This window comes from Pholcus phalangioides, unplaced genomic scaffold (assembly GCF_987345545.1).
Source record: "Pholcus phalangioides strain wild (caught in Gottingen) unplaced genomic scaffold, Ppha-v1.0 ptg000015l_1, whole genome shotgun sequence".
Lineage (NCBI taxonomy): Eukaryota > Metazoa > Arthropoda > Arachnida > Araneae > Pholcidae > Pholcus > Pholcus phalangioides.
The window spans coordinates 106170603-106185596 of record NW_028301608.1 but is presented as its reverse complement, the minus strand read 5'-3'; the positions used below and the strand labels follow the sequence as shown (position 1 = coordinate 106185596).

Sequence of the window (14994 nt, the reverse complement as noted above, 5' to 3'; positions counted from 1 at the left end):
CTGAGGAACTTCTAACGAATTGGCGCTTGTCAGAATGTGGCACGCGTGTGATCTGAATCTGACGTGAAGTTTGTTTCTGATGAATGTCCGTTATATGTTCAAGAAGTGCTTCCATGTGCCATCTATCTTCTGAATTCCGCAGCAACTTGTTAGGTTATTACAAGTTTATTACAGTATTACAACTCGGCAGTGAATTTTAAATGCTGCATGGCTGGTAGTCAGTCCATCGGCCACATATGCGGTATTTGCGCCACTTGCGGGCCAGGAACGGGCTTCCTAACACATTTTATGAAATATCCCGTTTTTTCAACGAAGCTCACTTGAAATTACATTATTTACTGAAATCAAGAGCATTGAGATTATTTTCACAACATATAAATGCAGTTTGATAATTATGACTCTTAAGTATCATAACTAATTTTGTTATGTAACTATACAGGGTTGACGGAAACTTGGCCCCCGTCATTTCACCCCAAGCACGTTTAGCCCCCGTTACATTTCGGCCCGGACGTTTCGTCCCAGATATTCCACCCCAGACGTTTTACCCTTGACTTTTAAGACTGTGGAGAGACTTCTTTCAAATGGGAGTACGGTTCCCATTCGTGCATCGAAGTTGGAAAACCGCAGAAAACGTCTATTTTTCAATGAAGAGTAGGCTTTCTTATAAGTTTTTCACCATTTCTGTATTAATTATTACAGAGAGATCGATGTTGTTTAATGATTTTTTTTCGATTCTTTTTTTTATTTCACTAATACAAACATGTAATACACAAAAAAATAATGGATGTACACATATTACAAACAAGCACTTTGTAGCCAGAAAAACTACCGCATCTAAACTTCATCATGGTGGCAAAATTTCTGTTCTCAATATGGTTGGTAGCTGCGTACTTGCGTTCTTCAAGGTCGTTCGACATATTTCAATCATTTCATAGATCCTCAGCACCAGGTATTATGCCACCTTTATTTTGATAGTTTCGTTTTGTTTTTGATATGGGTTAAAGAAACGCAAAAAGTACTCCTGGTGATATTTGCGTGCTCTTTCGAAAGAAAAAAAAAATCCTCTTCTAGAGAATGAGACATGATTCCAGTCGCACCAGCATTCACTCAATCGCTCGCTCATGCTGTCGAGGCGAAACGACAGAAGAGGAAATGTCGTTGGTGAATTTCCCATATACCATGTCTTTTCCTGCATGGCTCAGGTCTTTGACCACCTGCTTATATCTCTTCGTTGAGACAGAGCCGAAGGCCATGTTCTGGTGAGGAGGATACCGTGTCCGTAGGGAGAAAACATGTGATGAGATTCGGCTTCTTTAGAACTACTATTTTCCACAGTGAGAGTGTAAATATGTAAGTAGTTACGCTTCCAGCTAAAAGTACAATGTCCCATAACATCAGTTTGCCTGATGGGGGCTGTGATGTGGAGATGGCCCTGCATAGAGCCCGTAGAAGAAGATTACTTGGAAATTTAGCCCCGGGGTCCTTAGATGGACCTTACAATTTTTTTTTTTCACTTTAAATTCACTCGAAAACCAACCCATAGAAAAATGGGTCTCGTTTCCAAGATGGGAGGATATTTGTCACGCCATCACAGGCATGAATTTGCACTTTTTTTAAGGGTTAACAAGACTTATAAAAATCACATTTATTAATTCACTGCATAAGGGAGATTCTCACAAGGTAAAATGCTTGCAACTGACAAAAAATCAAATTATTTTGCTGACTTTAGAATTTACCAATGGCGGAATTAATAGTTTGACAAATGGAGTTTGGATCTGCAAAAATTTAAAAAAATGAGGGTTTGTGCACAAATAAATAAAAATGTAGTGAGGTACCTCATAAATTATTCGTGAATGTCCTCATCACTGCATCATGGTAAAGGGGGGTCCTGATCGTTAGTTGACACGTCGCACAGCACTTCGATGACCACCATTAGAACATAATTGACAAAAGTTTCATCCGGAATTACTGCTCTGCTCCATTTATCATTTTGATAGGCTCGTTAACGGCACATGAACGATTCGATGACCACCATCACAGTCAAATATGTCGTGATTATTCGGTTTTGTTAGGAGGCCTCACAAGGAGCACCTCGTTGGTAGAGCGCAAAGCCGCTTGTAAGTTAACTTAATGCAGCTTACTCTTAATGCAGCTTTGGTAGAGCGTCACATCTTGAATCTGCTCACGCTAGGTGCCCGGTTTCTCTCAACATTTTCACACCTTGGCGATGACGAGCTAGCCAAGTGTACAAGAGTGAGCTCGCCGCTGGTATACGTGACTGTCCTTTTGTACAGTAGCGGTCTCTGTGACCGGTGATTTCTGGTTCTTACCGTGCCTGTACAAAGGGCCTGGCGTTGAATCAATGACGATAGTGCGCCCTGAGTTGGTAGACGGTTGGCAACCCCTATTTGCTGCGGCGACATGCAGTCTCATAGATTGTTGAACGTTTGAGAGCGATGTATTCAGTTGAATGACGTTTTGCCGACAAAAGGTACCGCGCTCGCGCTCGTTCACTGAAGCGACCAGACCCACATTCTTGGGGGAGATGTATGAGTAGGCTGACCATATTTCCTCGAGAGAAATACGGGACATTGCGTTTCCAAATACGGGAAAATACGGGACATCGCCAATTTTCATCAAAAACAACGCCAAATTCAAACAAAGTTGCCAAATATTGTTGAAATTACGGAAAAATCACAATGTCGGGAAATGATGCAAATTGCAGTGAATTACAATGTATTCCACGAAAGACAAACGTTCAAGGCAAATGTGGGAGATTAATATTCTCATATATAGTTGTAATTATTGTAAAATAATTTATGAGTTGAAAAATAATGTCAATCTTTGACTTCAATAAGCAATAAAAATTCAAGTTGGCTTCGTGTAAAATACGGGAAAAACCGGGACACTTTTGCCAAAAAGTCGGGACGGCCAAAAAAACAAAATACCGGGACTGTCCCGGGAAATACGGGACGTATGGTCACCCTATGTATGAGTAAATTTTGCGATCGGGGTCGAGTACGAAAAAAAATTAAAAAAGTGCAAATTCATGCCTGTGATGGCATGACAATATTGGTGAGTAAATATTGTCATGCCATACAATAACATATCAGATGCATAATACATATCAGAGACGCACGCTGAGGGACGGGGGGGGGGGGATGGTTATAGTGGGCTCCTGCTCCCCCCCCCCCCCAACCTAAATAAAAAATTAATTTTTTTCCATATTTTCGTAAAAAAATTAAGATATCGAAAAAGAAATACCTTTTATATGCTACAGTAAAATCCCTCTTAACGGACACCCCCCACAGATGCGTTCATCCCTCCCTTTACGGCCAAATCCCGTGTGAAATAAAAGCACGCACTTCAAACTCCTGATTAACGGTCACCCCTCTTTTACGGGCGAATTATATTTTTGATCCGCCGGTGTCCGCAAAAGGGAGGTTATATTGTATTTTAATCAATTTCTGTTAATTTAAATGCTTTTTTGAAGGTTAGCAACAGAAATTTCTCTGGAGGAAATTCCTTGTGCCCCACACCCAGCCTAAGGGTAGAACCCACGTACACTCCTTTGTCAGACCAAACAAGGCCCGGCTCTGCCCCTTCCTGGGAGATATTTGCCCTTTACCCGTGTGGGTTGGACACCCCTAGCACAGATAGTATTCGTATTTACTTTTTCATTATGAATTATGACAATCCGTGTCTTGCAAAATCTTGTATGTATTACATAGCTGTATGTATGTAAAATCTACTTCTAGGTACATTGTAACCAAAGCTATTACCCGACATTTTGCGATCTGCCAAAGTAAGTCCAACATTAGAACATGAAAAAAAATTTATGTAGTTTTTCTTTTCTTTTTTTACGTGCATTTCCTGTTGACCTGTTGACGTCAGCTTTAGACGAAGTTCATTGCTGATCTCCTGCTGGTGTGTTTAGTCAGCAAGTAGCTCGAAGGACATAATCTCCGGTCCGCGAAAGGTGCTCTGGTAGAAAGTCATCGATGCGCACGGCACGGTGCATTCACATACACTGACCATATTATCTGCATAAAAATTCAGAAAATTGGGATCCATACATGATACTGCCAATTATCGTTTTTGGAATAATTCAACACTTGTAATAATTCATGTTTTTTTTCTATTACTTGCCATGACATTGACTGGGGGGATTTCGATAACAGCAGCAAGGTGAGTGATGTGACTGACCTGGAGCGTTGAAAGTGAGATGGCGGTGGCAACTTGCGATTTGTCGTAGTCTGAGAAGGTGCAAAACCATGTTCAGTAGAAACTTCTTGATTGAAAGACCAACTGCTAATCGAAATCCATTAATTGTAATTGGCATGGTGTAGCTGCTTTTACAAATCATTTCTATACATGTTTGTGATTTGGTACAGAGACACTACACGTCCTGGATTGATGTTACCTAACCAGGCCCGTCATTTGAGGGGGTGGAGAAGCAGACCCCCACCCGGCTTTAGGAAATGCACTAGAAATGGTATATATATATATATATATATATACTTTATGTCTGTGTGTGTATATATACATAGATAGATATAGAAAAATGTACATTATGAAAATTTAATTTTTTATTTTTGTCAAAACTCACTCATATCAGCGAAATAGGCAGCTGTAATATGCAGTGTAGGGAAAAAACATTGTTAAAGTTCCATTTTATATATATGAAAAACAGAAAACAAAGTAATTATGTGAACTGGAAAGAGAAAGCAAAAAATATGAACAATGAAAATTTCAAAAAGAAATTAATCGAAGAATTCAAAAATGAAAAATTCAAATAAGAATTCAAAAATGAAAAATTCAAATAAGAATTCAAAAATGAAAAATTCAAATAAGAATTCAAAAATGAAAAATTCAAATAAGAATTCAAAAATGAAAAATTCAAATAAGAATTCAAAAATGAAAAATTCAAATAAGAATTCAAAAATGAAAAATTCAAATAAGAATTCAAAAATGAAAAATTCAAATAAGAATTCAAAAATGAAAAATTCAAATAAGAATTCAAAAATGAAAAATTCAAATAAGAATTCAAAAATGAAAAATTCAAATAAGAATTCAAAAATGAAAAATTCAAATAAGAATTCAAAAATGAAAAATTCAAATAAGAATTCAAAAATGAAAAATTCAAATATTAAAATCGATGCTCGATCCCCGACGTTCTGCTGTAGTACCATTGAATTCAAAAATCACAATATAAAGCCAAAACAAATGGGTTTTTGTACATACCATGTGCTAGTCATAGTTATGGCGGTTATATTCAAAGTGAACAGTTATAGTTATTGGTGTGAGAGAAGTAAGTCCAAGGTGTAAGGAGGGAACCTGCTGCATATTAGGATTTTTTGAGATTATTTAAAATTATTAATTAATTATTTTTGAAAATCGTTGGCATTATTGCAGATATGTTTGATGCGAGAGAAATTTGAGAAAATACAATATTTTTGAAAACCTTTTGCCTGATATTTGAATTGTGATTGATTAGAAAACTGATTTTGAAATTAAAGTCTTTTCTTTTGTCGTGGATACCAGTAAAGACCATATTTTTAACAATGTTTATTTTCAAGTCAAGGAAATCAGCTTGATTATTGTTGTGATTGGTTTTATAAAGATTTAATGTGATAGGATAGACTTGCTGGCTGATTTCGTGAAAGTTGTTGTAGTTGAACATTATTAAATCATCAATGTATCTGATACCAGCAATATTAAGAGACATTGAATTTTTGTAAGTAATGAAAGAAAATATTTGCAAAAGCACTAGAAAAACAAATTCCCATAGGAATCCCTGTGGTTTGTTTATGTAAGCAAATACCATTAAATAAATAGTTTTCAAAAATACAAAATTTTGCAATATTCAACCATTCGTGTTTTTCCATTTTTTATGCATTGTTCATAGTTGTTGTAGAGAAATTCACACATGTTAAGAATCTCATTATGTGGAATGAAAGTGAAAAGATTTTCAAAATCAAAATTCTCAATGGATTTAATTTTATCTGTTTTAAGAAGTTCCAAAACTTTGACATTATTATTGATGATAATGCCGGATTTGCTGTTGTCAAATTGTTTGAGAATATTATGAAGCAATTTGAAGAATTTAAAACCAATTTTATGATTGTAGCTATTTGTGTTGCATGTCACAAATCTGAATTTAATTGGATTTTTGTGAAATTTGACAGTAGCAAATAGCAAAGAGATATGGAACGCCGTAGGTGGATAACGTTGTTTAATAAAAGTATTTTTTTTTTAAGTTTAAAAAACTTAAAAGATTAAAAATTTAATATATATATATATATAATTTCAAATATTTATATTTTTTAAATATTTAAAAAGAAAAAAAGTAAAAGTAAAATTTTTAAATTAAATTTAAAAGTTATTAAAGTATTTAGTCAATTAAATTATTATTCGTAATGAACAGAACGGCTTATAATTTTGGTCCCGTCAGTGGTCGTTGTTGGCACAGGTTTTATTGTATAAAATTATAAAGTATGGACGAAAGGCAGTTAAAGTTGCTATATCTCCTTTATCTCAGAAGGAAACAGAGGAATAGACGTATGTGGGTACATCATATTTGATGAACAGAGACCCTCATATGATATTTTTAAGGGTATTTATGGCAAATAATTTAAAAAAATTCCGCGAAATACTGTTTAAAAAGTAGCCAAAGATGCGGACGAATTCGCTCCGCATCCGCATCGTGTGAATAGCTCCGAATAACCCAATTGTCAAAACTTCTATGTGCGGATGCGGAGACCGCACTAATTAGGTTTTGACACGTCCGGACTCGCATGAACATTTCGTAGTTGCGGGCGAATTTCGGCTCGTGTGGAAGGCTCAGTATATTCCAATTGTTAAAACTTCTTCCGTTCCCACCTCCGCATCCGCTCCGTGTGAAAGGCCCCTTATATTCTGGAAAAGATCAATTAAATACGGAATAAAGAAAGGGGTGACCAAAATTCAGCCAGAAATTCTGAGAATTTCACGCGTGGCATAACTGCATCAAACTTCAAATTATCAAAATATGAGGAAGAAAAAGTCGTATTAAACAGGTAAATTTTAACATTAAATTGAGAGAATAGGAAACTAAATTCAAATAAACCAAGTTCGAATTAGCCAAGCTCACCTTTATTTTTTTGGAACCTTCTGCTATCTAACTCGAATTTTCAATTCATTTTGTAGCGTGCCGCTCTCTTCGCTGGGAACCATCGAAGACTTCGAGAGATGTGCTCCTGCTGTTCTACCCTTACCAAGTAGAAATTATTTCTGGGCTGCCGGTGGAAGAAAAATTTCCTATTACCGGAACATACAAGCTTTCGATGAGTAAGTACAGGAGAAACCGCTTAAAAAATCTATTCACAAAATGATTTGTATCCCCATCGAAGAAGTAACAACACATAAAATCACACAAATTGTCTAAACACATAAAAAAAAACCAATATAACGAGTACGGATTTCACTTAAGCGAGCCCGCGGCACATTTAAAGATCACTCGAGTGACCAGCGGCACAGTACCAGGGCACTTAAGCTGTCCGTGGCACATTTATCATCATTTAACTAGCCCATGGAATATATACAGATCACTATGTATCCCTTGGCGCAGTTTTAGAGAACTTAAGAGAAAACTATAACGGACAAGCTTATTATGCTTTTCTTTCCCAACTTTTTTTCTCCGAATTCAAATATCTCAGTGCATTTGGAAACGTGGAATACTTTTGTTGTGCTCAGGGCAGACAGCACAAGGCAGCAACTTTCTAATTGGAATTTAGAGGACGGGGGGATCACATAAGAATTTAGATTTCTTATTCTGAGACACATACTGTATTTTTCACTCTCAAAACCCGTACGGGGTAATTTCTGAGCACATTTCGAGCATTTTTAAATTGGAAACATACATATACGACTAGCGTTTGGTGATAAGTCCAAATTAGGACTTACAGGGACACCGTGTACTTATTTACATTATCGAAATTTGATACTATGTATGTGCATCCTTGTGTGTATTTGAATAAATTTTACATTTAAATTTGTAAATTGTTTTTGCTGTTAGTTTTACTGCTGTTTTTTTCTTTTGCTTAGTTAACTATTTATTGCAATTTTTTTACTACTTGCCTAAACCAGTGATTACCAACCTTTTTTTCGCTATGCCCTACCTAAACATCTTTTAAAATCCTAATACCACTCCCCACCCCAAGAGACATTCACACGGGGAAGGAACGGGGAGACAAACGAAAATCGTAAAAAGAGTTAAAATATCGAAAAAGAATCTTTAAGTTATGTTTTAATCAATTTCTGTGAATTTGAAACGCTTTTTGAAGGTTAAAAGCTCAAAATTTATTTGAAGAGATTCTCTGTGCCCTCCCACTTACAGGTCAAATTACCCTGTGTGTGCCCCCCCCCCCCAAAAAAAAAGTATATAGGTCCTACTTAAACTCCCGTTTCCTTTCCGTGACATATACAGTAGAACCTCCCGATAACGGACACCAACGGGACCGAGAATTTTGTCCTCTAACGAGTCGTGTCCGTTAATGTATAGCAGAATACACCGAGGCCAGTCGACGTGATTTAAAAGAAAACGTCCGTTACTTAGGGTGTCCGCTAAAGGGCAGTGTTTATTGAGGAAAGTATTACTGTAGCTTTCATCATTTGAAAAGGGATCTCCTATTCACACGTGAAGGAAGCCAAAAATATATCAACCTGTTCTAAAGCAGGGGTTTCAACCTTTGAGACAGTGAGGGCCAAAAAAATTAACAAATTCCATGAAGCTCAATGTAAATGGCCAATAAGTCTGGTATATATTCACACAGAGGCGTCTCAACAGATCGACCCAACGGGACCCAAGGTCTTTGAGTCAAATAGGAAGCCCTACGTTATTGGAGAATATTCTGAGATAATTTTTTCATTAAATATGAATTTTCATTAATTCTCAAATTATTCCGTTACCAAATATGAATTTTTTCTTAATTATGAGAAAATATTTTCTCCCACTGGATATGAATTTTTCATTAATTCTGAGAAATTATTTTTACATTAAATATGAATTTTCAAAAATCCCAATTGCTCCCACTAAAAAATAAAAAATGTCCTCCCCCCCCCCGGGGGGCGTGGACCCCACTTTGGGAATCAGGGACAAACTTTTGATACAGACTTTCTTAGCCACTATATTTATTAGAAAATACTGCGATGATGAGCTTTTTTTTTTTTTCTTCCAGTATCCAGATTCGGAATCGAGTTTTACGAAATGTATCCGAAGTCGATCTCACTACCACTGTTCTCGGGAAAAAGATATCCATACCTTTCGGGTTTTCACCAGCTGCTGCTCAAAACTTAGCTCATCCTGACGGTGAATTGGCTACCGTGAGAGGTAAACAATTATCCGTCATTGTCCTTCATGATAGATCGCTCTGCGGTCACGTGGACTCAAATCGAGAGGATCCAGGTTCGAATCCTTGACGGCACAATTTCTGTCGGCTGAAATTGGTTTCTAGATGTGAATGTGAGCCGGTCTTCCATTTCAATACAGAACTTCAACACGATACTTACATAACATGAAAATTCGGGCATCTGCAGTTTCACTTCAGAATATGGAAGACAGGTGGCAGTACCAGTGGAACAAAACCCACGCATATCTTTGACATCATAGATACGTTAGGCCTGCACATACACTCAGACGAGTGTCCACTTGCTGCAAATTTTATCATTTTGTCCAGGGATGTACATACTACCTGCGGCTCGCCAATGGGTTCCATCCGGCCAACGAAAGGTGCTCTGGTAGAAAAATATCAATACACGCAACAAGACAGATGCTTAGGCTGACCCTTCATATGCATTCATGCCCTTCATGTCATAAAAAATTCGGGAAATCGGGAACCATACAGGATATCGACAATTATAGAAAAAAAAAATTGTCAAATGCAAGTAAAGTTTCCATTTTGATCGACAACCTGATAGTCAAAGGCAAACAAAATCGCCAACTGCTGTCATAAAATCTGCCAAAAGCGATTAAAGTTGCCACCTATCACCAAAACTGCTGGGAAATCGCCAATGGGGGGAAACAGAAGGCTATTGAATGTTTCACAGAGTAAAACTGTAATAATTGTAAATATGTTTGACAAACATGAATGTAGATGAATATATTTATGACTCTCTCTCTCTCTTTGTCATTATGATAAAGCTGAGATCTTTAATCTTTCAGGCATTACGGGCCAAATTAAATTTTCCACGAACTCCGCGGGTCACCAAGCCATACTGTGGTATTCTCGGTTGTTAAACAGAAATTTTAAACCCCAAATTTTATTGAATATTTTTACTCTAAATTTTTGTCTTTCATTAAATTTGAGTTTTTATGTACTTTTGAAGAACTTCCTTTCAGTAATTAATTAATTATTTTTAATAAATTATTTTTTCATTAAATCTAAAATTTGTCCCGATAATTCTGGAATTTTCTTTAATTATGAAATTATTTCTTCTTTCTCAAGATTATTTTCTGTTTATGAATTATTACTTTTAACAATTCTGAAATTACTTTTTGATAATTCTGAAATTACTTTTTGATAATTCTGAAATTACTTTTTGATAATTCTGAAATTACTTTTTGATAATTCTGAAATTACTTTTTGATAATTCTGAAATTACTTTTTGATAATTCTGAAATTACTTTTTGATAATTCTGAAATTACTTTTTGATAATTCTGAAATTACTTTTTGATAATTCTGAAATTACTTTTTGATAATTCTGAAATTACTTGTGTTAGTAGTTCTGCAATTAATTTTTCAGTAATTCCTTAACTATTTTTTTCATTAATTACGAATTTCCATGGATTGTGAAATTATTATTTTTTTCACCATAATTTTAAATTTTTTCTTTCATTAAAGTGTTTTTTTTAGCATTTCTGCAATTTTGTAATTATGTATACCTTGTGGATGCCGAATTTGTTCTCTCGAAATATGAAAGCCCATATGAAATCGTAAGCCTCAAAAACTGTTTTGGCTCGGAGTACCCCGAGTTCGTTGCGACGGCCGTTTTCAGTGTATCAAATGCACAGCATTACTGTTGAATCTGGAAAGTATTTCACAGTTCTAAATAGCGCAGTACAGATTTCTGTTGCTAGAGCACGTTTAACGAATTTCTCTTTTTTTTCTCATTATCATTTAATCGTTTAATCATTATCATTTAATCTCTCATTTAATCGTTTTTCTATGTAAAGTAGCTATTTTCTGAAAATGCTCGACGGGCCACAGCAAAAAACTCGGAGCGTCACATTCGACCCACGGGCCATAGGTTGAAGACCCCTGTGATAGAGTCATAATTATCATAATATGATTTATAACTCATGAGAAAAATCTTAATTCTTGATTACAAAAGTTCTAATATGCCTTATTGAAAATAAGGGAAAAAACGGGACGTTTTATATATATTTGGGACGGCTAAAATTACGGAAATGTGTCCCGTAAAATACGGGTCATATGGTCACACCAGTTTTTCCGGCTTCGTCTGTAATGGGGGTGCAAATCTGCAAATGCAGATCAGCCCAAGGGCGATGTTCTGTCCTTATCAATCTAGCTATGTTCATCCTATAAAGGCTGTCCAAAATTGTTTACAAAACGGATATCTCCGCAACCTTCGAAACATACTTTTAATCACTAAATTTTTCAAATTACACACGGTTAACTCAAAATGTCTTAAATTTCTTAGTGGGGTCGTATACATAAAAAATGAAGAAATTAACTTTTTTATAGTCTCTGTTCGCTGAAACGTCCATCGGCTGGAAGAGATCTCGGCAACGGGATAAGTCCAGTGGCAAAGTTCTGGCGTTCATTCATTGATTCGCTGAAACGTCCAATTAGTGAAATGCAACTGCGACTGTGAGAACTTCAATCGCTAGTGATTCAGGGCGTAGTTCACAAATTGCGAAACGTACGTTATCAATTCAAAGTTGTAAAAATTCTGTAATTGTCAAAACACAGTAATTTTCAGAAAAAAAATGTAATTGCTATTTAGTGCGAAAAATAAATTGGTGTAAGTTCATTCTACATGTGAACAGTCACTTAAAAATGGCCATTTTGAGCCATTGAAAACGTGTCAATACAGTGATATACACACCATCCCGATCTATCACTTGAGTGATTTACTATCGATTGTCATTTAAGGCAGAATGGTACTGGAAAAGCCTTTAAGCACGGACTAATTACAAAAACCTTAAAATACAATATGATACTAATATATATAAAAAGGACGGAATTATAAAAATATCTTTTACATCACTAATTGAAAACCTTATTTTCAAAAGAGAACATTTCCTCTTTTGCTAAACAGTTTGCAAAAGTAGAAAATAGCCCACAACAGGTAGTATGTAGAAGAATATTTAAATATCATGTTTTTTCTTATCAACATTCAAGGGACTTTTATCCACATTTGAATTTTTTGGAAATGTTTCGTTTTTAAGTGGTGTTGAGTTCATTCCATTTTTGTACGGTGCCTAAAACTGGCAACGTTTGAGCCAATAAAAACTTAATAGAAAACAGTGATAAATGACCAAAGCATAGTGATAATATAGGTTTAATATGTCCATAATTTATTTATTTTATTTATTCAATATTGCTTGGCCAAGGCCTATACAAGGTAATGCGGTGGTGAAGTTTGACAGAAGAGACGGTTGATGTTACAAAAGAAATCGGAAACTTTTGTGCAACCAAAAAATGTTTGATGGGAGGTTGTGTTCCAGTCGGTTATTGTACGAGGTAAGAAACAAAACTAAATTTGAAACAATCAGAGTGGGTGCAAAGATAGGTTTCAATTTATGGGAATGGTTAATTCTATTGGAAAAGTATAAAGCTGGAGTTAGAAAATTGGAAGTGTCGATATGAAAATGGCCGTGAAGGATTTTGAAAAGGAAAGTTATTCGAGAGATATATCTAACGGGTGAAAAGCGGTTAAATATGAAGTTGGCGCTTGAGTTCAGTTATCGGAGATAGAGGGTGACCAACAGTTTAAAATGAAGCGGGCGGATTTATTTTGAATAGATTTTAGTTTGTCTATATTGGAGAGAGTATGGGGGGTTCCCAGATTTCACAAGCATATGAGAGTACAGGAGGGATATAGTGTTGAAAGCGGAGATTCTGATGTGACGGGTGTAGTTTTTAAGGTTTCGACGAAGAAAAAAGTTTTTGGAGACACTTATGAAAGACGTAATCAACATGGAGGTTCCAACGGAGGTCGGCAGAAATAATTACACCCGGATATTTATAATAGGAATCCTCGTTGATTAAATAATTATTGATAGGGTAAGAAGAATCGAGAGGAAGTTTTTTGCGAGTAAGTTTCATAGAAACTGTTTTTGAAGAATTAAGAAATAATAAATTTTATATTTAGTCACATGAGGGTTTTTTTGCATATACATACTTTCCAGAGCTAGATCAACATTTCAATCATTTCAAGTTTTAGCGCACAGGGATTGCATAAGAAGTTTATTTCTTTTTATTGATTATGTATAACAGGAGAGTCTTCAGGGGGGTCGAATTGAAACTTCCCACAAAGCCCACGGGCCACCAAGTCCATTTGGGCCCGAGTTACGCAGGCACAAAAATTAATTGATGACTTTTACTTATTCTGAAATTATTTCTTTTACGAATTATCAATTTTGATTAGCTCCGAAACAATTTTTTTTCACCTATTCTGAAAAAAAGTTCATGATTAATTACTAATTCAATTGATTACTTCGGAGATTAATTTTAATCTGAAATCATTTTAAATGATTCTGTAATTATTTATTTCGGTAATTGTGAAATTAAATTCCTTCTCAATATCTCTTGAAATCATTTCTTTCAATAGTTTTATAATTACTCTCTTATTGATTATGCAGCAATTTCTATCAAAAATTACGAAATTATTTCTCATTAATTTATGTTATATTTTTTAACTAATTTTTGAAATTATTTGTTGCAAAAATTGTTTCCGGAATTATTTCTATCTTTAATTCTGAGTTTTCATTAATTTATTCCGAAATTATTTCTTTCATTTATTCCGAAATTATTTCTTTCATTTATTCCGAAATTATTTCTTTCATTTATTCCGAAATTATTTCTTTCATTTATTCCGAAATTATTTCTTTCATTTATTCCAAAATTATTTCTTTCATTAATTCTGGAATTAATAGTTTTCAATGTTTTCAACCATTTTCTGAAAATGATCACCGGGCCACGACAAAAAGCTCCGAGAGCCAAATGTGGCCAGCGGACTATGCGTTGAGGACCCCCTTATGTATATGATCCCTCAAACAAATTTTTGAAGCTTTTATAAAATAAGCTGCGTAAGCGCAGCCGCTATTTGAAAAGTTTTTGCAACTGTGTGAATGTATGCTTCTAAAGTCAACGGTTGCAGATATATCTGCTGGGCAAACAGCTTGTTACAGCCTGTATATACAAATTTCTGGCACGCAGGAAATACCGCGTATCTTTCCCAGCAGAACGAGAAGGTTGTGGAACCTTGATTTTATCTCACCATAGAGTTCGTTTTTCATGGTCTATCCGTGTTTATCAAAAAACGAGAGAGAAAAATTCGTGTAAAACTTTACACGATGCGCAATGAAAAAAATCGTTCTTCCTCGCAAGTTACATAGATGTATGCTTCAGAATTTCCTTGTACATTTATATTAAGATTGTTTCGCATATTTTATTTATTTATATTTTATTCTTAATTTTTGTGATTCAATAGCGGCAGTGAGCATGGGTGCAGTTATGATACTGAGCAGTCTCTCGTCCGCGTCCATCGAAAGCGTTGCGGCTGCTGCTTACGAAGCTGCCTATCATTATGGAAACGAACCAGTGTTGTGGATGCAGACTTACATTCTGACGGACCGATCCGAAACGTTACAGATAGCACGAAGGGCGAAAACTGCCGGTTTCAAGGCTCTCGTAGTAACGTGCGACGGTGCAAAGTCTGCTATTTTCACCTGCGATGCTTCCACTATCATCGAACGAATCAAGTAA

The 14994-nt window shown here is 35.6% G+C and overlaps 1 protein-coding gene across 1 annotated transcript; it reads left to right on the top strand.

Moving 5' to 3' along the window:
- The first annotated feature begins 1081 nt into the window (after positions 1-1081).
- LOC149077283 (2-Hydroxyacid oxidase 1-like) lies at positions 1082-14994 on the top strand. The gene is made up of 4 exons (XM_089242368.1): positions 1082-1161; positions 7189-7329; positions 9219-9370; positions 14720-14994. Exons 1-4 carry the CDS (start codon positions 1082-1084, stop codon positions 14992-14994), a joined length of 648 nt encoding a protein of 215 aa, XP_089098494.1.

Bases quoted from the DNA above. Each gene is read 5' to 3' on its own strand.
- LOC149077283 (XM_089242368.1), top strand. From the start codon at position 1,082: ATGATTCCAGTCGCACCAGCATTCACTCAATCGCTCGCTCATGCTGTC. The intron at 1,162-7,188 runs GTGAATTTCCCA...TTCATTTTGTAG, and splicing joins CAGAAGAGGAAATGTCGTTG to CGTGCCGCTCTCTTCGCTGG. The intron at 9,371-14,719 runs GTAAACAATTAT...GTGATTCAATAG, and splicing joins TGAATTGGCTACCGTGAGAG to CGGCAGTGAGCATGGGTGCA.